General features: G+C 48.7%; 1 protein-coding gene across 1 annotated transcript in view; it reads left to right on the top strand.

Annotated features, from left to right (window-relative positions):
• The first annotated feature begins 5,278 nt into the window (after window positions 1–5,278).
• Usp10 (ubiquitin specific peptidase 10) overlaps window positions 5,279–26,253 on the top strand; it is a 60,417-nt gene continuing 39,442 nt past the window's right edge. Inside the window, exons 1-2 of the mRNA XM_017796864.2 lie at window positions 5,279–5,414; window positions 5,479–5,741. Coding sequence (XP_017652353.2) covers window positions 5,279–5,414; window positions 5,479–5,741 — 399 coding nt within the window. The remainder of the gene's footprint in view (window positions 5,415–5,478; window positions 5,742–26,253) is intronic.

The raw sequence follows: 26,253 nt of genomic DNA, 5'->3' as shown, positions 1-26,253 counted from the left end.
CAGGCTGGCCTTGAACTCACAGAGATCCACCTGCCTCTGCCTCCCAAGTGCTGGGATTAAAGGCGTGCATCACCACACCTGGCTCATACTTTGATTTTTAAAAAAAATATTTTATTTATTATTTTATGTATATGCATGTATTGCCTGCATGTATATGTATGTAAGTACACCCGCGTCGTGCAATGCCTGCGGAGGACAGAAGAGGCTGTCGGATCTCCTGGAACTAGAGCTATGGACAGTTGTTAGCTGCCATGTGGGTGCTGGGATTCGAACCCAGGCCTTCTGCAAGAACAGTCAGTGTTCTTAACCGCTGAGCCACCTTTCCAGCCCCTGATTTTTTTTAAAGCTTCAATTTTATCTTTGACAATAAATATCAAATGCATGGAGGTCTTTCTGGGAAAAATGTCACCTTCCTGCCTAAGGACTTGGAACACTGATGGTACTTTCCAGCACTTATCCTCCTGTTGTATACCAGTCTGAGCAGTTTATGTATGTTAGCTTGTTACTTATTTTTACTTCAGTCCTGGGAAGCATTATTGCCCCCATTCTATAGATGGGAAAACTGAGGCTCAGAGAGATTAGAAACTCCAAGATCACACCATTGTGGTACTCCTGTCTGTGATCAGAGTTCCAGAAAAGGTTTCTCTAGGTAGGACAGGCCTGGAAAAAATGTTCTGTCTCCTTGGGCTGAGAATTAACTCTAACTGACAGGGCACGTTCGTAGATGGAAACATGGGTCCCCAGTGCCCTCTGGTGAGTACCTGCTCAGGGGAACCCAGCGCAAACTGACTTCCTCCAGAAAGTCTTGGGTTCTCTCAGGGCTGTGGGGGGCTAGGGATGAACAGAACGAGGTGCCACATTTCCACATGCTCCAGGTGAGACTCTGCTTCTCTGCTCCTGCCCTAACTGGCTCCCAGCAGTCAGCTGCTGCCTCCACTCCGGACTTTTCATTTCCTCCTCTTCCAGCCTCCCCTTTCTTCTCTCTCCCCTCCCCTCACTCTGAGACTGGGTCTCATGTAGCCCAGGCTGGCCTCTAACTCAATATGTAGCTGAGGATGACCTTGAACTTCTGGTCCTCCTGCCTCCACCTCCAGTGGCGGGATGACAGGTGTGTGTCACCAGGCTTGAGTCATGCAGTCCCGCCGATGAAATCCAGGATGACACAGAACTTGGCTACCATCCCATCTTCCCTCTTCCCTGTTCTCTGTGCCTCCCTCCGTTTCCACATCCTTATCTTCTGCCTCTTGTCTCCTCCCACTTTCCCTTATAAGAACACTTGTGACACCATGGGACCCACCAGGATGACCCATGCCACATCTCTCTTCCCTCTTCCCTGTTCTCTATGCCTCCCTCCGTTTCCACATCCTTATCTTCTGCCTCTTGTCTCCTCCCACTTTCCCTTATAAGAACACTTGTGACACCATGGGACCCACCAGGATGACCCATGCCACATCTCCATCTAGAGGTCCTTACTGTAATCCAATCTGTAAAGTTCTGCTAAGTCACAGATCCACCCATGCAGGGACTAGGACATGCCAACTTTGAGTCTTTGGATGGGGTGAACCACCTTGCCCCGTCCACTACATCTGATAGGAAAGAGTCCCAGGAAGGTCAGGAAATCTGGCCAAGTTCACACAGCCATGAGGCAGGGTTTTAAATTCCAGGTGCTTCTCCTGCCCCCAAATTCGGCTCGGAGCCACTAAGCACTGTGGGTCTAGGGTGGGCTCCTAGTGAGATACCAGAGAAAGAGACTTGAGGGGCTCTGGGAAGGGAATGAGGCCGGACCCCCTGGGATCTGTTGTGACCTGTCTCTTCTCTCTGCCTAATAAACCTGCCACCTTTGCCCTGCTGCCTCATATTGAAATTCTTTTAGCCTTTTGGAGTCTTTACCTGAGTGGGATCTCCAAGAGGAAACTCCTCAGGTCTCTGTGACAGGGCTGGGCACAGTCTCTTAAAGTTTGCCTACTTTTTTTTCAAAGATTTTTGTTTTTTTCGGTCTTTTTGAGACAGGGTCTCCCTGCAGCCCTAGCTGTCCTGGAACTCACTATGTAGACCAGACTGGCCTTGAACTCACAGAGATCCACCTGCCTCTGCCTCCCAAGTGCTGGGATTAAAGGTGTGCGCCACCAAGCCCGTCTAAAGATTTTTTTTTTAATTTATGTGTATGTGTGTATGATTGCATGAGCTTATGTGCACCATGTGCATGCCAGTGCCATCAGAGGCCAGAAGGTGATGGAGCTCCTGCCCACTTAACATGGGTTCTGGGAATCGAAATCAGGTTTTCTGCAAGAGCAGAATCCTTAACCACTCAGCCATCTCTGTAGCCCCTATTTATTTTTTTGAGACAGGGTCTCACTATGTAGCCCTGGCTAACCTAGAACTTGCTTTGTAGGCAAGGCTGGCCTGGAACTTAAAGAGATCTGCCTGTCTCTGCCTCTGCCTCCCAGTGCTGGGATTAAAGTCATGGACCACCACATCTGGAGATTTATTTTATTTTTAATTACACGTCTGTGTGGGGGTATGTGCATGGGAATGCAATTGCCCACAGAAAGAGGTCGGATCCGCAGCTGGAGTTAGCAAAGGCAAATCTGAGCCCCCTGACGTGGGAGCTGGTAGCAAAACTTGGGTCCTCTGCAGCAGCAACAAGTTTGTTTTTGAGACAGGGTCTCACTGTGTAGCACTGGCTGGCCTTGAACTCACAGAGACCCACCTGCCTCTGCCTCCAAAGTGCTGGGCACCATGCCCGGATGAAGCAAGTGTGCTTAACCACCGAGCTCTCTCTCCAGCCCCTATTTCTTTGTTTTGAAGTCTTGTGTTAACATCTCTGGAAACTAAGTTTGGGTCTCATGTGTTGTATCATTTTTGTTGTTGTTGTTCAGGCAAAGTTGATACAAAGCAGACACTTGTGGGAATCATCAAGGTTTTCATGTGTCTCCAAGTCTCTAGGTGGAGCTCTAACTTTCCGTCCTGGTCATCAGGCATAGACACAAGGATACAGTGCAGTGACAATACCACAGCCATAGAAACAATGTGGCTTTTCTATCTTTGTTGTAAAATGTTTCAAACAGAGGGAAAAGTTGAAATAGAGTACCTCTTAGATCTGCAACAGTTAACATTTTGCTACATTTGTACCCTGTGGTTTTGTGTGAATAGATATTTTCTTTTTGTGTCATTGTTATAAAATTGGCTGATGTTACCACTGTCACCCTGAAATTCTTCAGAATGTATCTTCTAGCGACAGAGGTGCTGCCAAAGAGCCCATTCTCTGGCTGATGTTACCACTGTCACCCTGAAATTCTTCAGAATGTATCTTCTAGCAACAGAGGTGCTGCCAAAGAGCCCATGGCTGATGTTACCACTGTCACCCTGAAATTCTTCAGAATGTATCTTCTAGCAACAGAGGTGCTGCCAAAGAGCCCATTCTCTTCTCTCTCTCTCTCTCTCTTCTCTCTCTTCTCTCTCTCTCTCTCTCTCTCTCTCTCTCTCTCTTGCCCCAGCTGGCCTGGAACTTGCTATGTAGACCAGGATGGCCTTGAACTCATAGAGATCCACCCTGACTCTGCCTCCCGAGTGCTGGGATTAAAGGTGTGCACCACCATGCTCGACCTTCTCTTTCTTTGAAAAAAAATTGATCAGGGGATGGTGGCATATGCCTTTAATCCCAGCACTCGGGAGGCAGAAGCAGGTGGATCTCTGTGAGTTCAAGGCCAGCCTGGTCTACATAGCAAATTCCAGGCCAGCTGGGGGCTACAGGGAGACCCTGTCTCAAAAAATTAAAAAATGTTATGAGTGTTTTGCCTACATGTATGTATGTGTAGCATGTACTAGCAATGCCCGGGGAGGCCAGAAGAGGGCATTGGATACCCTCCCCCCCATCTGGAGTTACAGATTGTTGTTAGCCACTATATGGGTGCTGGGAACTAAACTTTGGTTTTCTGCAGAAGCAGCCAGCCCTCTTAAACGAAGTCATTTTTTCGTTTCTTTAATTGCATACATGTAAATTAAAAATAAATAAAAATGTAAAACTCTCCTTCCACCATGTGGGTCAGGCTTGTCAGCAAGTGCCTTTCTACTCAGAGTCATCTCGTTGGCCCTATTTATTTTGGGGGGACAGAGTTTTCTCCCCTCCCTCCCTCCCTCCCTCCATTTCTTGAGACAGGGTCTCATGTAGCTTGGCCTCAAGTTTGCTTTGTTGCCAGGGATAACACTGGCTTTTATCTTCATCCCACTTTTGGGATTAAAGCCTGTGCCAACAAACCCAGTTTGTTTGTTTGTATATGGAGCCCAAGGCCTCATGCCAGGCAAGTACTTTGCCAAGGGAACAACATTCACAGGCCAACAGGATCTTACCTTTGGCTTAGGCTGGCCTGGGCTTATGTCTAGCTCAGGCTAGCCCTGATGCTCCTCCTTCTGCTTCTTGAGTGCTGGGTTTGCAGGCAAATGCCACTACGTCCACAAATATAATGTGTTATAACGTGTTTAGTGCTGGGGATGGAATCCAAGGGCCTAATGCATTTGAGGACAGCACTCTTACTGAACTATACCTCCAGCTCAGCCCACTGAGAGTTCTGTGAGGATTAATTACGTGTGCTTGCACACTAGCAAAGCAGCTCTCTGTAAACACTAGCTACTGTGACAAGTTTTTATACTTTTCATGGTTGATTTTACTAGTCTAACAAATCTGTACAGAGAGACTGTTACTGTCAGGCCCTAGGTTAAGCAAGGCAGATTCACAGTGAGACCGATTCCCAGTCCATAAAAACAGCAGGCCTGGCTCTTCACAAAGGAGACGCCATAGTCGAGGCCCCAACCATCCTGGGTGTGCCTGATCCTGGAAGCTAAGCAGGGTTGGGCCTGGTTCCTATTTGGATGGGAGAAACGACATACCAAAAAACACATTAGGTCCAGGAGAGGATTGCTCTAAAAGAAAAAGGTCTGTGGAACTGGAGAGATGGCTCAGCAGTTAAGAACACATGCTGTTCTCTCAGAGGACCTGGGTTCAAATCCCAGCACCCAGATAGATGGTGGCTAACAACCATCCATAACTCCAGTTCCAGGGGATCTGGTGCCTTCTTCTTCTGCTCTCTGAGGGTACTGTATGACGCCAGTGCACTTCCATGCAGGCAAAACATACACATCAAGTAAGAATAAAAAAATATTTTAAAGAAATTCTTAAAAAAAAAAAGATTAACCCTGAGCCAGCTCTCCGGGCCCAACCTGCGTTTGCATGCTTTACATTAAAAATCATTTTCCAATGCCAGGCAAAACTGGTGGAGGAATGAAGGGTGTAAATGAACGCAAGGCCAGAAGAGCCAGCTCCATAACGCTGGGGAGACCCGGGAGGCGGCGGCTGAACGGCTCGGAAGCGCGGAATCCCGCCTCGGGTCCCCGGGAGGTGCGGAGCCGGCAGCGGCGTGGGCTTCAGCCCCGCACGGCATGGCTGTCTGCAGCCCCGCAGATCCGTCCCTCGGGCTCCAGGGCCAACCCGCGGCCAGGCGGCGGCATCCGCAGACGAGCGCAGCCCCCGGGAGGGTCCGTGGCCCAGACGCACGCCCACCTGTCGCGCGCAGGCGCAGAACACCGCCTCCCCGCCCGCGGCGCGACCAGTGCGCAGGCGCGGCGGCCGATGCGAGTGTGTCTGTGCGGCGAGAAGATGGCGGCGGCGGGGGACGCGGCGTGAGGAGCCGGAGAAGCGCCGAGCCTCCTGGAAACGGGCCGCCATGGCCCTCCACAACCCGCAGGTACGGCCGAACGCGTCTCTGGCTGGAGGTCCCGGCTTCGAGCGGCCTCGGGGCGGCGGGCGAGCGGTGCGCGGCGGGCGGGCGGTGGGGGAGGCGCCGACACGCTGCCGGCCTAGGCCCGCGCCGGCCGAGGCCTCCCGAACCTCCCCGAGGCCGCCCGAGAGCTCCCCGAGAGTGCCTGAGCTGCCCCGAGGCCGCCCGAGAGCGCCCGAGGCCGCAGGCGAGGCCTCCGCGTGTCCCGCCGGCCGCCGCCGACCCCGGGCGACGCTCCTTCCGAGCGGCCTGCGTTGCGGGGACCCCGAGGCCGCCGAGGGAGCCGGGCTACCGCGCCCTCTGTCCCCGGGGTGCTGTGCTCCGAAAACTCGAAGCCGGTGCGTCGGCCGCACGCGGTCTTGTCCCGAGTGACACCTTTCGCCCAGATCCGCCCGGGCGGCGGGGAGGCCGCGCAGGCCCGAGGCCGGGGTGCAGAACCCGCTCCGCAGCACCCCCAGATGAGAGGCGCCGCGCAGAGTGGGAGTGCTTGTCGGGCTGGCTTCAGTCCCGGGGCTTGTTGACACCGCATCCTGACATTGTTGCCGGTCTCCGTGTGCTTTTCTGTAGATCCGAGAAGTCGAATAACGCTTTGGGGAATTTCCCCCCCCCCCCACTCCCCGGGCTTGGTTGTATCCAGGCAGAAGTCGATACGATTAGACCGCTTATCTACTTTTCAAAATTGCATTTATTATGTGCGTGTACGCATGTATGCATGTGCGTGCACATGTGTCACAGCACGTGTGTAGGTCAGGGTACAACTTGTAGGAGTCAGCTCTCTTTCCACCATGGTTCTGGGAATGGAGCTCTGGCCGTTAGCCTTTCCCTGCTGAGCCATCTCACCAGCCCCAGATCACGTGATGTTTCAGAAAAATTTTGTTTTTATTTATTTAAAAATATTTCACTTATTTAACAAAATTTTTATGTGCATGACTCTATTGACTGCATGTATGTAAGTGCATCCATGATGTGCAGTGCGGGAAGAGCACATCAGATTCCCTGGAACTGGAGTTGAATTCAGGTGGTTGTTAGCCATGTGTGGGTGCTGGGAGCTGAACCCGGGTCCTCTGCAAGATCAGCAGTGCTCTTAACTGATAAGCCATCCCTCCGGTCCCTTTTTATTTATTTTTTGAGACAGGGTCTCTAACTCCAGCTGGCCTGGAACTATCTGTGTAGGTCAGACTGAGCTGAGATCCTCCTGCCTCTTCTCTGCCTCCACAGTGCTGGGATTAAAGGCGTGCACTACCACACCCTGCAGCACTATTCGGAGATCTAAGAGATTTCATATTTGCCTTTTGCTCAACTTAAATACTGGTTGAAGAGCTTATTTTATTGTTGAAATTTATCAATTTGGATATGAGGTTCATTTTGAAAACTAATGTGTAATAAATATTTTTGGAATTTTGAGATGAAGAAAGCATGTTTAATCATAATTCACTTCCTTATCAGGAGTCTCATTGCCAAACTGATAGAAATATTAGTGAGGATAGGACACTTAACTGTACCTTCACCTAGGCTCTTTGCCCCACGTCTGTGTAGGATGATAGCTATGCACGTCTTTTAGAAAGCTAAACTGGCAAATTCTAGCTAAAGGTAAATGTTAGCAACACTTTGGGTTTATTCACATACGATTAAATGCTTTTGAAGTCTAGTGGGAGAAGAGGAAAGAAGATAGTTTTTCTGTCTTACTTTGAAGAGACTATTAATGGACTAGCTAGATGTGGGAGTGACACCTGTAGCCCCAGCATTTGAGAGGTGGAGGCAGGAGGATCAGGAGCCCACAGCTGACCTCTGCTACATAGCAAGTTTGAGCCCCTGGGCTACGGGGGACCCTGAAAAAAAGAAAAGGAAAACATGAGTGGAATGATGTGTGTTAGGGTTAGCTGGCTACTGGATCTGTAGCCCCGATGGCTGTGTAGACCAGGCTGGCCTCCAATTCACAGAGATCCCCCTGCCTCTGCCTTCCAAGTACCAGGATTAAAGGTGTGTGTGTCACCATACCCAACACTTTGAGCTTTTTTTTTTTTTTTTTTTTTTTAAAATCTTTGAGACAGGGTCTTCCTGTAGTTCCAGCTGGCCTGGAACTCGCTATGTAGACCAGGCTGGCCTCGAAAGATCCGCCCGTCTCTGCCTCCCAAGTGCTGGGATTAAAGGTGTGCGCCACCAGGTCCCACTCCATTTTGAGCATTTTTGATAAAGTTCTATTTGGTTACCTGCTGTCTTAAGGGTCTTCCAGCCTAATGATCATTCATTGGAAATTCTTGTTGCTTACCAGGTGTTGAGCTCCACAATATGCAAACTAGTTGTTTTTTTGTTTTGTGTTTGTAGTGCTGGTTGGCCTTGGACTCTAGATCCTGCCCCAACCTTCCCGGCCTGAGTCTTCAAATTCTGTAGTGTTTGTTACCTGTTGAAGTAATAGCCACCAGCTAACAGTAAAGGGTTAGTTTTAAAACTGACTTGCTGAGGTTACAGTTGAACACCTTCATATGGATTGTAGCCCTTTTCTGTGTTATTGGAAGTTGTTTGAGCCCTGTTCCTACATTGACTGACGTGCAGCAATACTGAAAACCTTGGAAACATTCCAGATATTGAGAGGTCACACAGGTTGCAGGAATATCACCTGAAGTGTATGTAAGTCCTATTCTCAGGGTGAATGTGTGAATATGTGAAAACGGATTGAGGGATTTCCTTTGGTGCAGGAGTCTGCCTTACCCTTGAAAAAGTTGTGGTCATCCGACTGGTCCCAGATTAGCACTGTTGCCTCTGCACCCATTTCCAAAGCATGCTGTGGAATTCTGTGCCCTCTACAGACCCACCTAGTGTGTTACCCCTCGATAGTAGGACACTCCCCCCTCAATTTTACATGCTGGGATTTCTTGAATCCAATTTGTAGCATATGGAGGTGTTAAGTATCCCTGAGCATGTTTGTAAGGACAGCTGGATTCATGCGATTCCAAAGATACTTTTTTGAGTCTGCTTCACTATGGCCCAGAATTGCCTGGAGCTCACTATGTAGCCCAGGGCTGGCCTCAAACTTGAACTCCTCTTGCCTCGGTCTCCTGAGGGCTGGGATTAAAGGTGGAGCCATCATACTCACCCTAAGAGATATGTTTTGATTAAAATCTTACATTACAATTTTTAAAATTGATTTTTATTTCATGTATGAGTATTTTGTGTACATGCAAGTGCACCGCATGCATGCAGTGTCTTTAAAGGCTACAGAGGGCGATGGATCTCCTGGAGCAGATGTGGATAGTTGTGAGCTGCCACATGGCTGCTGGGAACTGATTGCAGGTCCTCTGCAAGAGTAGTCAGTGCTCTTAACTGCTGAGTTCGCTCTTGACCCCCCCCCCCACTCCCCTCCCTTTGAGACAGTCTCACTCTATAGCCCTGGTTGGAACTCCCATGAACGCAAGGAAGGAGATTTTCCTGCCTCTGCTTCCCCAGTGTTGGGACTAAAGGTGTGTGCCACCCTGCCTAGCATAAAATTGTTTTGAAGTGGCCACAGGATGTTTGAAAATGTTTTCCTGTGCGTAGTAACAGTGAGACATTAAGTCAGTCCTTACCGGATATGCCATCAGAAGTCTGAACGGACCTTGTCCCTGAATGTGCCTTGTTGGGAACTCAGCACTGACATCAGTGGACAGAGTAGACTGAACTCTAGATTCTTCTCTAAAGCAAAAGTTGGACATGTGCCTGAGTATGGTATGTGGCAGTGGCATGATGGAAACAGTGGTACACACAGAAAAACAAGACCCCAGAGTTTGTGTGCGTGTGCAGCTCACAGTGAGGAGAGAAGCTGTGTCCCCTAACCTGAGTTCGCTGCTTTAGTTTGCCAGTTTCAGGCATGTGAGCACTTGTTACTGAGTGGCCCACTGGAGGTGGCCCTGAGGACACTTATCTCTGATCATTACCAAGCGTGGAAAATAACGGGAAGAGCTTGCTCTTGAATTTGTAATGGCGGTGACGTTGCTGTTAACTGCCTCACGTGGAAGAATCGCTGTCGCACAAAACAGACAAACGTGTTTGCCCTGGAATTTGCTGGCCTTGGGCTGCTGGATTAGTGTCATTTGTTCTGTTTAGTGCCACTTCGGCAGGGTGCTGTTCATCTGTAGGACGTGCATGTGCTTGGCCTGCAGTTTTCCTGTCTGAAAGTGATCTCCCAAAAGGCTTTCTGTGACCATTTCTGCCAGGCAGGCAGGACTAAACTAGTGTTGGGCCTGGCATGGCGGTACGCACTTGCCATCCTAGCACATGGGAGATTGAAGTAAGAGGGTTGCAAGTTTGAGACCAGCCTGAGCTCCATAGGGAACTCCAGTCTGAAGAAAATCAAGCATCTAGTGTTGGAACATAAGTTCCATGTTTGTTTGTTTCAAGGATCAGAAAATGTAATTTATCATAGGCTCCAGATTGTAGGTGTTGATGAGCTGGTTATTTTCTATTGAAAAATTCATTGGCAGTGACCTCATTTCCATCTGAAGACCTAGGAAACCAGAAGCTGCCTGCTTTGTTTGCCCCAGTTTGACACTTGCCTTGTCCCACTTAACCTGGGGCCCCTGTGGGGCGTTGGGAGCTGAGGGGTTTGGGACTGGGGGAGAAAATGGCAGAGAAGGTCAAGGAGCTCTTCTTGTACTCCTAGGAGTTGTGAGGGGAGTGTGCGTGCGTGCGTGCGTGTGTGTGTGTGTGTGTGTGTGTGTATACTACCAGTACCTGAGTGCTAGTATGCATGCCTCTATTCATGTGTGCTGAGACCAGAGGGGAGGATGTCAGGTGCTGTCTGCCTGTCTTGAAACAGTGTCTCATTGAAGAGGAGGGGGCTTGTGGGCCCAGACAGGCTCTGGATCTGCATCTCCACTTTCCCAGTGCTGGGGTTGCAACACTTGCCATGCCTGAATTTTTATGTGGTGCTGGGGATTCAAACCCAGGTCCTCATGCTTGCACAGGAAGTGTTCTTACCCACTGTTTGTTTACTTATTTGAGACAGGGTTTCCCTGGGTAGCCCCACCTGGCCTGTAACTTGCTATGTAGACCAGGCTGGACTTGATCTCACAGATATCTGCCTGCCTCTGCCTCCCAAGTGCTGGAATTTAAGATGTGTGTCACCATGCCTATCTTATTTTTTAAATTCTATGTTATGTTGTTCCAGCATTCTCTGTGGATCTTCTGTGGGTTCAAGGCCAGCCTGGTTTACATAGTAAGTTCCAGGCCAGCTGGGGCTACAGGGAGACCCTGTCTCAAAAAGATTTTAAAAAAATTTATATGTATGTTGTGTGTATGTGAGTTTGTGGGCTTGTGCCTGTATGTGCAGGTGTCTGTGGAGGCTGGAAGAGGGCATCAGATCCCCTGGAACTGATTTTGAAAAGTACACACTCAGCCCTGAGATTTGTGGGCTGGTTAGGACGTGGTTGGGATAGCATTGCACTCAGAAAAGTTGAATGCATTGTGAGTACATGTCAAAAATAGTCTTTTTTTCCTCCCCCTTAAAGGTGAAGACTTGGCTTTGTAGCCTTGTCTGCTCTGAAATTGGTGGCAGTCATGTCCCAGCTTCACAGGTGCTAGAATTAAAGGTGTATATCATGTCCTGAAAAAATAATCATCTCTATCTTAAAAGACATGGAATAAGGCCAAATTAATATATGAATTATATGTTGCAAGCCGTGGACCTTGTCTGCTGGGCTGCCCGAGCATTTAGTACTATCCATTAGCAAGTTCCCACACTGTTGAAGTCTCACATTGACATGATAGTGCCCTTTGCCATGGATATTAGTGATGCACTTTAATTTTATTGCCTTCATTTAAGTTTAGTCAGGACCGTTAACTTGTGAGTTTGATATTCTTACAGCTTTGGAGCTTCCTGTCTTTGCATTTCACCTCCATCCTGCAGTTTGTATCTTCAGAGAAGTAGAGCAGGGTGCCTCCTGGAGACTTTGTCTTTTTATTACCATCGTGTGTACGACATGTGTGTCAGGGTGTACGTGGAGGTCAGAGGACAACTTCGTGGAGTCAGTTCTCTCCATCCACCTTTACCTGGGTCCCTAGATTGAGCTCAGATCAAACTTGTACTGCAGGCGCCTTTATCTGCTGAGTCGATTTGCTGGCTGACGATTCCGCCCTCTTTAGATGGTGCACTCTGAGCTAGAACGCCAAGGTGCAGTGCCTCCTTTCTTAGGGTGGGGTGGGTAATGCTGTGGGGTCAAGAGAAGACAGTTTGTGATTCCTGCCCATTCTCTCTACTCTTAGAAATCTAATTTTTTTCTGCTGCAGAGTATAAACCTTTTAAAGTTAGCTTTAGGGTCTCAGCAACATTGAGAGGAAGATAGAGTTCCCATATACCCCTCTTCTTGATGTTTTATGTGGTGATTTCCCTAAGATGGCTAACAAGGCCATATCTATTTATTTAAGACCCAAATTAGGCTTCCTGGGTAGGTCTGATCATTGGACAGGGAGTAGACCGTGAGACCCTGAGCTTTGAGGGGTATTGCAGCTGCTGAATTGTGTAGTGTATAAACCACTGTGGCCTGTGTGGTTCCATGTGATAGTGTGTGACCTCGTGGGTTCACATGCTGTTATCAACATTCTACATACACTGTGGTGAGGCGGGACTCTAGGTCACATGTCTGATAGTCCGTGATCAGGGGCTTAAAAGCTGGTCTTTGGCCGTCTAATTTCTGTATTCTCTACTTTGTAGAAATGCTTTTCTAGAGGAGACTAGGAAGGGGCCTGATGTTGCAGTGACTTCTCATAGTGACTCAAACGAAAGGTGAGGACGGAAGGAGAAATTAAGTGTAAATACCTGTGGGTGTTACTGTGTCAGTGCTGCATTTTGCCTGCATTATATTTTGATAGCAGTCCTTTCTGCTTTTATCTTTAGTTGTAAAATAAAGGCATTCTATATCCTTTGCTATTTATCTCCTGCAAAAATGGGATTTAAAGAGTATAGAGGGCTGGACGTGGTCTCGCACACCTTTAATTCCAGTACTCCAGAGGCAAAGGCAGGTGGATCTCTGAGTACGAGGCCAACCTGGTCTACTTAGTGAGTTCCAGGCCAGCTGGGGCTACAGCGAGACCGTATCTCACAAAGACCCAAAAAAAAGTAGATCCTTAATCTTCAGTTTGTTTATCTTCTGTGTATTTTGGGTTGGGGTTCTTGGTTCTTTTGATTTTGATTTGGTCTGTTGCCTCTGTGCTACAGTTAATGGACCTTCTGACCTTCCATTGGTGGGAGAGATTGGTAGGTCATCTGCTTGAGTAATGAGGGAGAAATGGAGTAGTTAACCTGAATTGTTCTCTGTCTTCAAATTCATCTTTTCTTTTTTCACTTTATCAGAATGCTGCAGTGGCAGAAGAGAGCGCCCCTGCCCTCCAGCTCCTGCGAAGCCTCTGCAGAGGGTCGCCTTCACATCCCCCTGACAGAAATCTTCCAGTGAAGCATCCTATTTTGTTTGGCATTACTTAAACTTTTTTTTTTTATGCAATCAAAAATTTAATAAGAAGCCGGGCAAGAAAAATTTAATAACAAAGATACTATTTTTAACATGGTCAAATATACATGCTTAAGCCCAGATTTTTTTAAAAAATATCCAGCTCAACAATATAGTCATATAGTTTTGTACAGAACATTCCATAGATTCACAGAAAACACATGAGCTCAAAAAATAAAAATATTTAAAGAGAATCTCTAAGCAGCACTTTCTTTCTGCAAAACAGCACAGATCTTGCATTGATTAATTTTCTACAAGTGCTTTTCCCTCACAGAGATACATATACTCTTAATTACTTAAACTTTTAAAATGGCATTCTGTGTGTACTATGTATGAGCATGTACCATGGTGGGCATGTTGAGGCCACAGACAACCCGAGAAAGTTGGCTCTCTTCCACCAGATGGGCTGGGACCTACCTCAGGATGCCAGGCCTGTCTGCAAGTGCCCTCACCTGATGAGCCATCCTGCCACCCATGGAATTACTTTTCATTATGCTTCTATTCAGAACCACATATAGGGGGCCTTTGGTGATGGTTCAGAGCTTTTTGGTGGTAAACGTTAAGGATTTGAAACAAAAAGCTCCTTTGGCAGTTGCCGAAACAGAAATGTGAACCACATCAAGAGTATTCCCTCACCTTGTTCATCCATCAGGGCTTGGGGAGTAGCCGCCCGTACCGGGCATGGGGGCGGGAGTGATGACAAAGGCAGGCATCTCCTTGAGCCAGGGGTCTGGTGAGGACAGTTGCTTATCAGATCATCTCAGTAACCCCCCACCCCCATTATAATACAGAAATATGGCCTGAATTGGAAGGGCTCACAGTGGGTTAGCACAGCCTGGGGGAGCAGAGAGGGCTGACCCTGTGAGACATCACACCTTATGCAGTGGCCCCTAGCTTTCAAGGAGGTCGGACCACATCAGAGGACTCAGAACAATGGGGTCTCCAGTCCAGAGGGCAGAGCAGGGGCAGGTGAGCCCAGGGTTCCAGCCTTGGACAACTTTCCCTAGAAAAATGTGGGGGGACGATGGAATGACCTTAGCTTGTGGAACCTCATCATGGGATCACAGCATACTGGGAGAGAATCGACTAAGGAGTCACAAGGCCTTGGGGAGTCCACTGAGAGGCTTCTGGATTTTTTTCTTTTTTTGGACAGGGTCTCCCTGTTGCCTCAGCTGGCCTAGAACTCATATGTAGACCAGGCTGACCTTGATCTCCCAGAGATCCTCCTGCCTCTACCTCCAGAGTGCTGGGTTAAAAGGCGAGTTTTGAACTGAGAAGGCGTAGTGGAGGTGAGGAAGGTGAGGAAGATGGTATTTCCAAGAGGTGGGTGGTGTGAGAGGGGTAGAGAAAAGCAGGGTGTGACTGAGCATCAGGGAAGCTGGGAAGCTTGAGTTCTCCAGGCAGAGAAACAAGACGGGGCCAAATCAAGGAGAGTGTAGAGAGCCGCAGTCTCCAAGCCTGGGGCTTGTTGAGAAGCAGTTGAGAATGTGGTTGAAATATGGTGTAGGAAAATGGTGAGATGGACTGGGAGGAGGAGAGGAGAAACAGAGGAGTGGCGAAGCCCATGCTTCCTCCTCCTGATGCTGTGGGAAGCCAGGGGTTAGGGGGCTGAATGTGCGGGGTTCTGTTGGTGACCCTTCTGAGGTGTCTGGGTTTGGTTCCTCAGCCCCTTTTTCTGATAGGACGTGCACTTTACTCACCCTAGTGTATCCCAAGTGTCTTTCTTAATCCTCACAGCTTTGAGGGATGAAGAGGATCTGTTCTTACCCTTTTCCCTTCCCCTTCCTTTGTTTCTCCCCCTCCCTTAATGTCCTCAGTGTGAGTTGGGGAAACAGGGAAAATTATTTAGAGACATTATTCCATTTATTGTATGGGGCCTTTAAAGTATACATTTGTAGGGCCAGGGTTTGGCCTGGTGAGTAGAGCAGTGAGTAGAGTGCTTCCTCAACAAGTGAGAGCTTGAGTTCAAATCCCCCAGAACTCACATAAAGCTGGCTGTGGTAGCCTGTGTCTGTAAAACAGTGCTCCTATGCTAAGACAAGCAGGAAAACAGGACAATTCTCAGAAGCTCTTGGGCCAGATAGTCTGCTGTATATACAACAAACAAGAGACCCTGCCTCTAGGTGGAAGGTTATTACTAACATGCAAGGCTGATCCTCCGACCTCCACACATGCTTGTCCACACTCACAGGAACAGCCGCGCACACATTCACACACATCATGAACACATAGCACCCTACCCCCCCCACACACAAATAAACATTTGTCCCCTGATTATATGTTAGAAAAGTGAAAACATGCCAGGCATGGAGGCAGAGGCAGGTGGATCTCTGTAAGATCTAGTTCCAGGCCAGTTGGGCTACAGGAGACCCTGTCACAAAAAGAACAAAACAAAGCAAAAAACGAAAGATTAAAAAAAAAGTGAAAACATCAAAAAACCAAACAAAACTGTATCACAGCCAGGTGAGGTGGCATACACCTTTGATCCCAGCACTTGGGACGCACAGGCAGATAGATCTCTGTGAGATCAAGGCCAGAAGAGACAACAGGGAGACCTTGTCTCAAAAAACAATCCCCCCCTCCAACTCCCTCAGGACTATGAGTTAATACCTGCTAATATTTTTAAATTGCATTTGTTTATTTGTGTGTGGGGGATGTGGGTATTCATATGTCACAGCATGCATGTGGAAGTTAACTTGATAAGTTGTAGGAATTGGTTCTCTTTTTTTAATTTATTATTTTTATTTTATGTGTATGAGTGTATTGCCTATGTGTATGTGAGTGTACCCGTGTCCTGCAATGCCACGGAGGTCAGAAGAGAGCTTCTGATTCCCCTGGAATTGGGGAGTTAAGGACAGTCCGTAGCCGCCATGTGGGTGCTGGGAATTGAACCCTGGTCCTCTGCAAGAGCAGTCAGTGCTCTTAACCGCTGAGCCATCTTTCCAGCCCAGTTCTCTTTTCTTACCATGTGGGGTCCTAGGAGGTTCCACTTAGGTGAGGTGTGGCCATCTTAACCAGCCCCCATTAATATTTTTAAATGTTTCTTTTTAGTACTTTTGGAAGTAAGTTTTATACGTTCGGAATCATTGTGTATACAAGTGTTTCTCATTTTGATCCTTGGACTCCCTCTGCTAACCTCAGAGACCACCCAGGCACACTGAGTCGGGTCTCTGATTTCCCCAGGTTAGCTCCTCTGGGCTGATGTCCTGGAGTGCAGTGCAGTTTTGTGGCAGTTTTTTTGTTTAACATGCTGAGCACTTTCCTGTGGATAGGAATGTCTCCAGTCTCCAGTACACTTCAGCAGAGATAAAGGCTTGTCCTCTCCATGGTAGCGTCCCAGCCTTGGCACTGGGTAGAACTGTGGAACAGTTGTAAGCACGTAGAGAGATCTGAGACTTTGGCACTTTGAAGATCTAAATGTGGTCTCCAGAGTGAGATGAACTTGGGTTTTCTTTGCAGCTTCTTATCTCACAGGGCCTTGGACATCTACCCAGCACTTGCCTTCTTCCCTGGGCCTTTGTTGGGTTCATAGATTTCAACCTACATCTTTTTTTAAACCAAGTGTGCCCAAAGCCACGAAGAGCTGCCGTGGCTGGTAACTGTATTCCATATCCTGACTGAGCATTCCAGTCCCTGTGCTGGCTGCCAGCGCACTGTGATCGTGACCTTTGGAACCTGCTCCTACTTGACCCGAAGCCTGCTGGCAGCCCCAAAGACGCCTGCACAGCCTTGAGCCACCACTGGCACAAAGCTTTGCTGCCTGTGTCAGCCCCACCTTGGATGCTGGCTAAGGAAGTTGCTAGTTTTCATGGTTTGGCACTCCTGGGTGCTTCTGTGGTTTCTGCCAAGAGTGGAAGCTGCTCCTCAGGTGTGCCTGGAGTTCCAGTACTCAGCCTTTTTGATTCTGATCATCCTCTTCAGTTTTAGCCAGACCCTGAGTTGAATGTGACCTGAACATCACACACCGTGCTACTGGAGCAGTGATGCCCTAGCAGGGACTGGTGTGGACCCAGTTGTCAGAGCCACCTGTAGACAGTAGGTGTCATCCTGTCACACAGCCAGGCTGAGCACACTCTGTCTGTCCCTTTGTCAGGGCTTCTTTTTGGGTGGAAACATAGATTTGAATTCCTAGTAATAATCGGTCACTTTTTTTCTGGGGTGGGTCCTGCATTCTTCATGTGCATTGCAAGCCTTGCAGACCTTGTGGACTCTAGTTCCTTCTGGGCCCCTCCTTCGAGGAGGCAGTCAGTCTGTTCAGGGGCCACTGCCGATAGAGTGGAAGATGTGTTGTATGCAGAGGGAGTGTTGCAGGTGAGCAGGAGCCAGGAGGGTTATTTGTAAACAATATTTTGTTTGTTTGAGACAGGGTCTCCCTGCAGCCCCACCTGGCCTGGAACTCACTATGTGTACCAGGCTGGCCTCAAACTCACAGAGATCCCCCTGCCTCTGCCTCCAGAGTGCTGGGATTAAAGGTGTGCGCCACCATACATGGCTAGGATTTTTTGTTACTGTTTTTGGGCGGGGTCTCATGTATTCAGACTGACTTTTAGCTCCTCAAATAACTGAGAATGACCTTGAGTCCTTGATCCTCTTCCATTTCTCTAGTGCTGGGACTACAAGGGTATGCCACCTTGCCCAGTTTATGTGGTGCTGGGCATGGAACCCAGGGCTTCCTGCATGATGCCACACCGAACCCACTGATTTACATCCACAGCTCCATTGTTTTGTTGAGGCAGTGTTTCATATAGCTCAGGCTGGCCTGGAACTCACTGAGTAGCTGAGGCTGACCTTGAGCTCCAAATTCTATCTTACCCCCAGATGGTGGGATTACAGACATGTGCCGCCATACCTGGCCCTTTCTGTTTTCAAAAGCTCTCTGTCTTGAGTTGCTTCTTGAGTCCAGGTGACTATCGTGCACACATGTGTAAGTTACTTTGTTCTCCTTGTCAGGAGATCCTCAGTAGATGTAGTCCTGAGTCTGTGGGACGTACTGCAAGGACAACACTTTAGAGTTGCCTGCAAGTTCTGAAGGCTGTGAAGCTCTGTCTAGTTGGTGGCATGGCAGTGCTTTGCAGGCTTTGTTGGAGCAGGTGCAGTACAGTCATCCCCTAAGTCTGAGAACCTTAGATCTCTTTAGCTGCTCACTTCCCCACACCTTTGTCACCTTAGCCAAGCCGGCTTCCCTCTCCCAGTGAGGTTCTAGGTGTGTGCCATCTTTGGTGGGCTTGTTTCCTGCTCTTTCTTTTTTTTTTTTTGGTCTTTTTGAGACAGGGTCTCCCTATAGCCCCACCTGTCCTGGAACTCACTATGTAGACCAGGCTGGCCTCCATCTCACAGAGATCCACCTGCCTCTGCCTCCCAAGTGCTGGGACTACAGACATGTGCCACCACGCCTGGCTTCCTGCTTTTTCTTAGCCTTCTTCTTAAGAGTCTGTGCCTGGCCACACCCCCAGAGTATTTACCACCTTCCAGGACCCATAGATCTAATATGCAGCATGGAGTTATGTTCATCTGTTTCTCTGTAAATCCAATAAGGGCAGATTTTTGCTTGTTCCCTGCTGTGTCACCTGCTATAGCATGGTAAGCGCTCAATGAGTATTGATTACATTAATTAATCATAGGCATACTAGAGTGGATATATTTGTAAGTCCAGGGTCAAGTGTTGGGGAAAGACTGTGAATCGGCTGCTCAGATTCAGGCTGAAAAATGCTGTTACCAGAGAAGGAAGAAAAACAGTTCACAGTGTCAGAAGTCATGGAGGGGCTGGAGAGATGCTCAGTGGTTAGGAGCACTGGCTGTTCTTCCAGAGGACCAGGCTCTTGCTTCCACCACCCACATAGCAGCTGACAGCTGTCAACTCCAGTTTTAGGGGACCCAGTGCCCTCTTCTGGCCTCTATGGGCATTGCATACATGTGGTGCACATGCATGCAGGCAAAACACTCATACACATAAAATAAAAATAAACAAAAAAATGTAAAAGTCATACAGTCCAGAGGCATCCAAGAGAAGGGCCAGCAGAGTGGAGAGGCACAGGGCAGCAGCAGGAGTCTGGGGTGCTAAGTGGGTTTGGGGGTGGTCCTGGGCATACAGTAAATCTGGACTGATCCTAAGAGTTCTTGAGACTGCTACAGAGCCTTCCCCTGACACATGCTGGGAAGAGCTTTTCCTGGGCATCTCATGAGCAGTTGAGAGAAAGCACTGTGGTGGCCATATGCAGTTGCAGGATTGACAGGTAAGCACAGGATGGAGGACCAGGTGAGCTCCTGCAGAGGCTTAGTTGAGGAGGACAGAAGACCAGTAGAGCTGGGGAGGCGAGGGCTTCAGAGAGCTGAGAAGGCACACTGCAAGGGGTGGGGGGCTCACTTAGCGTGTGCTTCTTCCATTTGATTGCAATTTACTTTTGGGGGGGCATGTCAGGGTGTCACTCTGTAGGTCACGCTAACCTGGAACTCCCTGTGTAGTCCAACATGGAGGTACATGCCTTTAATCCTAGTACTCAGGGGGCAGAGGCAGGTGGGTCTCTGAGATTGAGTTCAGCCTAGTCTACATAGTGAGTTGCAGGCCAGCTGGGACTACATAGTGAGACCCTGTCTCCAAACAAACAGACAAATAATAGCAACAGAAAAAGTGGGTTTGAACTGAGTGATGTATGCGTAGAAAGGCTCTTCTGCCATTAATCTTTTTTTTTTTTTTCTTTTTTTTGGTTTTTTGAGACAGGGTCTCCCTGTAGGTCCAGCTGGCCTGGAACTTGCTATGTAGACCAGGGTGGCCTTGAACTCACAGAGATCCTCCTGCCTCTGCCTCCTGCTGCCATTCGTCTTGAGGTCCTGTTCTTCGCTTCTCAGTAGCCTGTGATTTTGGTGTGGACTGATTTTAATCCATATTTCACTTTTCATTTGCGGTTACTTTTTAAAAAAAATTCTCTATGTGTGCGTGTGTGTGCGTGTGTGTGTGCATGTGTGCGTGTGTGTGCACATGCAGAGGCCAGAGAAGGATGTCCTGTCTTATTCTGTTACTCTCTGTATTCCTTGAGACAGTCTCTTACTGAACCTGGAGCTGTAATGGTGGCCGTCAAGCCCTACTGTCCCAACAGTGCTGGGGTCCAGGCCTGCATGCGACCACGCCCAGCCTTTTATCCGGGGTTAGGGATCTGAACTCAGCTCCTTGTGCTTGTGCAGCAAGCACTCTTACCTGCTGAGCCATCTCCCTGGCCCACGTTGTCTTAGAAATTTGGGATTTGTGATTTTCTTGCTATTTGGAATGGAAAGAATATATATAATTCAAGATGTGCTTGGAATTGATCATCACAGTTGAAGCCATGAGAGCCCACAGGCTGCGGAGGGCAGCACCTTAGGGCCCCAAAGAGTGCCAGAGGCCAAAGAGCCGGGATTAGAAAGCTGCCTCCACCTGTGAGCTCAGCACTCTGGAGGTGAGGCAGGAGGATAGGGAGCTCCAGGGCAGCTTGAGCAAGATCCTGTATCAAAAAACTAAAGGAGCCAGATATGGTGGTACATGACTAATCTCAGCTCTTGGGAGGGAGAGGTGGGAGGATAAGCAGTTAAAATCATTCACAAGTACATAGCAAGTTCAAGGCCAACAGCCACAATAGCAGCAACCCAAGATCAGGTCCCACAGAGTTAGCAGAAGTGACAGGGAGTTTGACAGAATCCAGGAGAGCCGTTTTCTCCTTAGCTCCCGAGAAATTGACTTGCCTGAAAAATCAGAAGATGATCTCGCCTTGGGAGGTTATTTTTGAGACAGTGTCATTAGAAGTGAGAGGTCTCAGCAAATTGAAAGAGCTTCTAGGAAATTGAATTAGTTACAGATGTGCCTCTTCAAGGCATTTCTGAAATGTTGCGTGAGTTCATCTGTAATATCACAGTGTTTCTGGGTGGTTTTCGTGTTGTGGTTTTTCCTCTGGATGTTAAGCTTTTCTTTCTGACTTTGCTGATGATCAATAGAGTGATAAAAGTTTTCATCGATTGTTTGGTTTATTCATTTATTCAAGACAGGGTCTCTGTACCCCAGGCTAACCTCCAAATCACCGTGTAGCCTTGAACTGTTTATCTTCCTGCCTCCACCTCTGATGCTGCTGGGATCACAGATGTGCACCACCGCTGGCTCATCAGTTTACACAGTGAACTGTGAGTTTCTGTCTTAGGGCATGATCACCGCATGGGGAGAGCAGTTCTCCCCTAACTCTTGTCAGGAATCTGCAGTGGCAGAGCTTTCTCTTGGGTCCTGGGATTGCCCCCAAGCAGAGATCCTGAACCCAAACTGCAAGTCAGAATCTGCCGGTGTGTTTGAAATGCTGAATGAGGCCTGGGTTCCTCCCTAGGCCCCTGATTCCTGATTGCTGCAGTTCTAAGATCAGCCAGGGAGGGTTGGGAGCCCCACTGGGAGTGCTCATGCACAGGTGGAGGTCGGAGAACAACACTTCATTCTCTTGCCTTCCTTCCACCTGTAGGTTAGAGGGATCGGACTGAGGTTGTCCGGCTTGGCTACCAGCGTCTTTTCCTTCTGATCTTTCTTGCTCGCCCCTAAGAGGAATTCTATGTGGAATTCTTTGTTAAATCATGAAGAGGAGCTTTGGGATCAGTCAAGACTTTCTTGTCGTTAGGCAGCTCTGGTTTTCCGGGTGTTTAAACAGCCCATTGGCAGTGCCAGCAAATTAGGTGAAAACAGTTTCTGTGCTCAGCCTTCTTTTTCGTCCGTATCCTTTAGAATGAAGGTGTACTGGTGCCACCTCCTTCCTGGCAGGGGACCTTTACAGTTGAGCCTTTTGTGGTCTGGTTCCAGCAGCTTCGTGAATTGGCAAACCCTGTAGAAGTTTCTGCTCTTGCAGCTACTCTGCTAAGCTGTTTTTGCTTCAGCATTGGCAGCTGGCATCTGCAGTGTGGAGTTTGAGTGCACGGTCACGGGCTGGTGGCTTAGGGCTGCCCCAGGGACTTGAAGAAGGGCGGGACATCACACTGAAGACTGACAGCAGAGCCAGGCAGCAGCTTTAACTGACCGCTGCCTGGTAGTCTTTGGACCAAAGATGAGGAAATTCTGAAGTGTTGTCTTCAAGAGCCCATTTCCTGTTCTGGCAGCAGTCTCACCACCCTGCTGGCCCATCAGTTTTTTTAAAAACCAACCTTATTGCACTATAGTTAAAACATTTTTTAAATTTACTTTTTTTTTTAATGTATATGAGTGTTTTGCCTGTATGTATGTATGTAAGTGCACCTGTATCATACAGTGCCCAAGGGGATTAGAAGAGGGCATCAGATCCCCTGGAACTGGAGTTACGGAAGGTTTTTACTGGCCATGTGGGTCCTGGGAACTGAACCTGGGTTCTCTGCAAGAGCAGCCAGTGTTCTTAACCACTGAACCATTTCTTCAGCCCTTCAGTTGAGCTGTAATTTAACACAGTAAATGTACCCATTTTAACTGCTACACAGTCCTGAGTCCCCACCTTTCCAGGCCACTTCTGTTGTTAGGTCTACTTGTTGGTGCTCAGAGACCAGCTGTTAGGTTTTCACTGACCGACTGGTTCCCTTTTCCTTTTTCTCTGAAGCTAGGCCCCACAGTGATTGCCTCGTTAGGAAGGTAGATGGGACCTTGAACTCCACCAGGCTAAGATAATGTTTGCTCATTCACTTCCTAATTTATCCCAGGTCTGCGCATAACAGTTCTTGTGTAATGAGTGCTCTCTGTGAGCAAAGGCAGTTGAACTTTTCTGCCATCATGAAACAGCTGTTCTGCAGACACAGGATTGGAAAGTTGCTAACAGTGGGTTTTTGTAGTGAATTGTGTTTTCTAATTTTGAGATTCAGTCTGTGGAAACAAATTTTAGTGCAGATTCTCGATGGAAGCATTAACTGCCCCAGCTTGTTGAAAGCCGCCTTTTGAAAGGTGAGAGGACTGCTTTTCCATGGGATTTTAGTGGTTGAAATCAGATAACAAAGGAACATTGGCACCAACCTAGCGCCCCAAGGCGGGAGAGCACTGGCTCTGTCTAAGAGAGTGACTTGTAACCCTGACCCCCCACCTTTGTTCCCTTCTCTTCTTGTCTTGTCCCAGGAAAGTAAGGCAAGACAAATCTCTGCCCTCCGCCCAGAGGAGGTACAAGACACTGGCCTCCCCGACCCCCCCCAGACTTGCAGAGCACTTGTTTCAGCACTGTGGGTGTTCACTTGCCTTGAGCCCTCTGTCTGCTTGGTGCATCCACCTAACGTCACCTTTACTCTGGGTAAAAGAAGTAATGGAATGTGGTGCTCAGTGAATGTCGTTAAGTCACGGAAATTCCTGGATGCAGTGATGGAGCAGTGTCATCTTCAGGTGTCCGCCAGCCCACATCCCTTTCCAGAGTGTTTGGGAATAGTGTGACATTGAAGGTAGCAGCATCTGTCGTGGGCTGCACGGTGAGCAGTAGTTTTCCTTTGGATGTAACTTGGTTGGTTTTTCTTTCTGCTTTGTGGAGACAGTCACTTGCTGTCACTCAGCCATCTCGTTAGTGTGGGGCAATGGTTTTGAGTGTGTTCCTAAGCTGTACATCTGCTGGCACACTCAATTTTAGAATCCAACCCCCGTTCCCCCCCCCCCCCTTTCCCTCTGTCTGGACACCTCAGCCTGCTTTCTGTCTGGGTCTACCTGTTTTGGACACACCACGTCAATGGAATCACACAGACCCCAGTTCTCCGACTTGTTTTCAATTTCAAGGTCCACAGTCCTGTGGCAGCTATGGGGTGATATCTGCCTTTCCTGTTTTTTCTTTTCTTTTTTTGGGGGGTGGGGCAGTGCTTGGGATAGAGCCCAGAGCCCTGCAGATGCCAGGCCAACCCCATGCCAGCCCTATCTATTGCTAAATCCCATTCAGATACAGGAGATCTCTTTCTAGGGAGAAATTCAGATGTTGTTTAGTCTAACACATTCTCATTTTACAGATGAAATTAAAGCTTTGATCCCTCAAAGCACCGATTGCTCCTGATGTTTCCCCAAACACCTTCCAAATTCAATTTACTTGAGCAGGAAATGTCAGAAACACTTGCCCTTCTGACCCGTGTTGGCAGCAGTGGGGCTAGGCCTGCCCGGCTAGCTGTGCAGCTGGTCCTGAGCGCATGGTGTTGGCTGTCCAGCCCCCTTGGAAACTGGACGGGGCAGAACAGAGGCCAAGCATTAACTGCCTCTGCCTCAGAGCCACCTCCTGCTGCCACAAGCCTGTTCCAAAGACAAAGAACTGAGTTTGGGGACAGCCTACTTGTTGAGTTTCTAGGATGAAGTCTGCGAAGTTTAGGGGCTCAGAGCATTGTGCTACAGCACCCCCTGGTGGCACGTAGTGGCAGTCTTGAGTTTCTCCTGACTTGCTCCACAGAAGAGCAGGGAGTGAGCGGCCTGCCTCTGTCCCCGCCTTCCACTGACTGAGACTGAGGAGCTTGTTTTTACTTCTGAGCAAAATGGATTTCCCTCCTCCCTTTTTAAAATGTTTGTTAATCTGTGAGAGCTTGTGTGTCTGTATGTACACATGTATGCTTGGGGGTGAAAGGACAACTTGTGGAATTGGCTCCTCCCCCCCAGCCCCTGTAGGTCCTGGGGATTGAACTCAGGTGATGGTCAGGCTTGCAGCTGCCTTTACCTGTTGAGTCATCTTGCCTGCCTGGCCTCTGCTTTTCCTTTGACGCAAGCGCTAGCCTGTCTAAACCCTTCTCTGGGGCCCTCTGATAGCTGAGGTAGCCCTGGTGTCTACCAGAAGTGAGGACTTAAGTGCTGGCCACACCATCATCCTGTGCTTCTCTGAGTGCCATCCTGTCTGTGCTGTGGGCTTTCCTGCTGTGGGCTTTCCTCAGTGTTTCTGGGGCATCTTTTTCATGTCTTTGGAAGGGATCCGAAGACAAAGCCTGGGGTGGAGCATGGCCAGGTTTGAGAAGCCCAGCTTGTCCCTCATGGGAGTGGGGAGTGGGGAGTGGTGCTCCACCTCATGGACAGTCTCACTTCTGAAGAAGGGGAGCAGAGATGCCTGAAGCCTGCCACTTAGCCCCAGCTATGGCGTCAGCAGGTCTTGGAAAAGGAACATCTGCTGGCAGCTTCTTGTTCCAACTTTTGACACTAATGTCCCAACTCTGAGGGGCTGCTTAAGACCCTGCTTAAGAGCGGGGCCATACCTACCTTACAGTCCTGAACTGTGGACATGACTGACCACCGCACAGATGCCCTGCAGTGCCCTGGCTGATGAGGCTCTGCAGGTACCAGCTTGTATTTCATCTTTTATCCACCCAAGACTGTCTTAGGCCCTGCTCTGGACTTCGAAGAACAGGAAAGAATGAGCTTGTGACTTTTTAGCCTCCCGTGCTAAGGAACTGTCCTGCTTTGTGTCCCAGCTCTGTCCTCCCAGGACACACTGATCCTGAGTGTGTGCCACTGACTTTGTTTCCCTCCCAGGTCACACATCTGTGAAGTTGGGCAGAGTCTCCTCATCTTTTGCCCAGACATCTGCACTGTCATCCATCCCCATGCAACAGACTTTAAAATACACTTACCGCTGGGCATGGTGGCCTAGACCTAGAATCCCCGTCCAGCAGCTTAGGAGGCTGAGGCAGGAGGATCATAAGTTCAAGGCCAGCCCAAGAACTTAGCAAGCCTCTGTCTCAAAACAGTTTTTTAAAGGTGGCAGGTCCAGAGCCCAAGAGATGACTCAGTGGTTAAGAGCACTTGCAGCTCTTACAGAAAGGCCTGAGTTGAGTTCCCATCACCCACATAGAGTGGCTCATAATCACCTGTAACTCCAGCTCCAAGGGGTCCAAACATGTTTTCTGGCCTCGGCAGGGACCTACAGTCATCCCATTACATACATACAGACTCACAAATACACATAAATTCAACAACAAAAATAAATCTTAATAAAAAATTAAGCCAGGTGTGGTTGTACATGCCTTTAATCTCAGCACTTGGAAGCAGAAGCAGGTGGCCAACCTGGTCTACATAGCAAAGTTCCAAGTCAGTGAGGGCTACATGGTGAGAC

This window comes from Nannospalax galili, unplaced genomic scaffold (genome assembly GCF_000622305.1).
Source record: "Nannospalax galili isolate Female #2095 unplaced genomic scaffold, S.galili_v1.0 scaffold933, whole genome shotgun sequence".
In the NCBI taxonomy this organism is placed as follows: domain Eukaryota; kingdom Metazoa; phylum Chordata; class Mammalia; order Rodentia; family Spalacidae; genus Nannospalax; species Nannospalax galili.
This window is presented reverse-complemented; position numbering and strand designations above follow the sequence as displayed.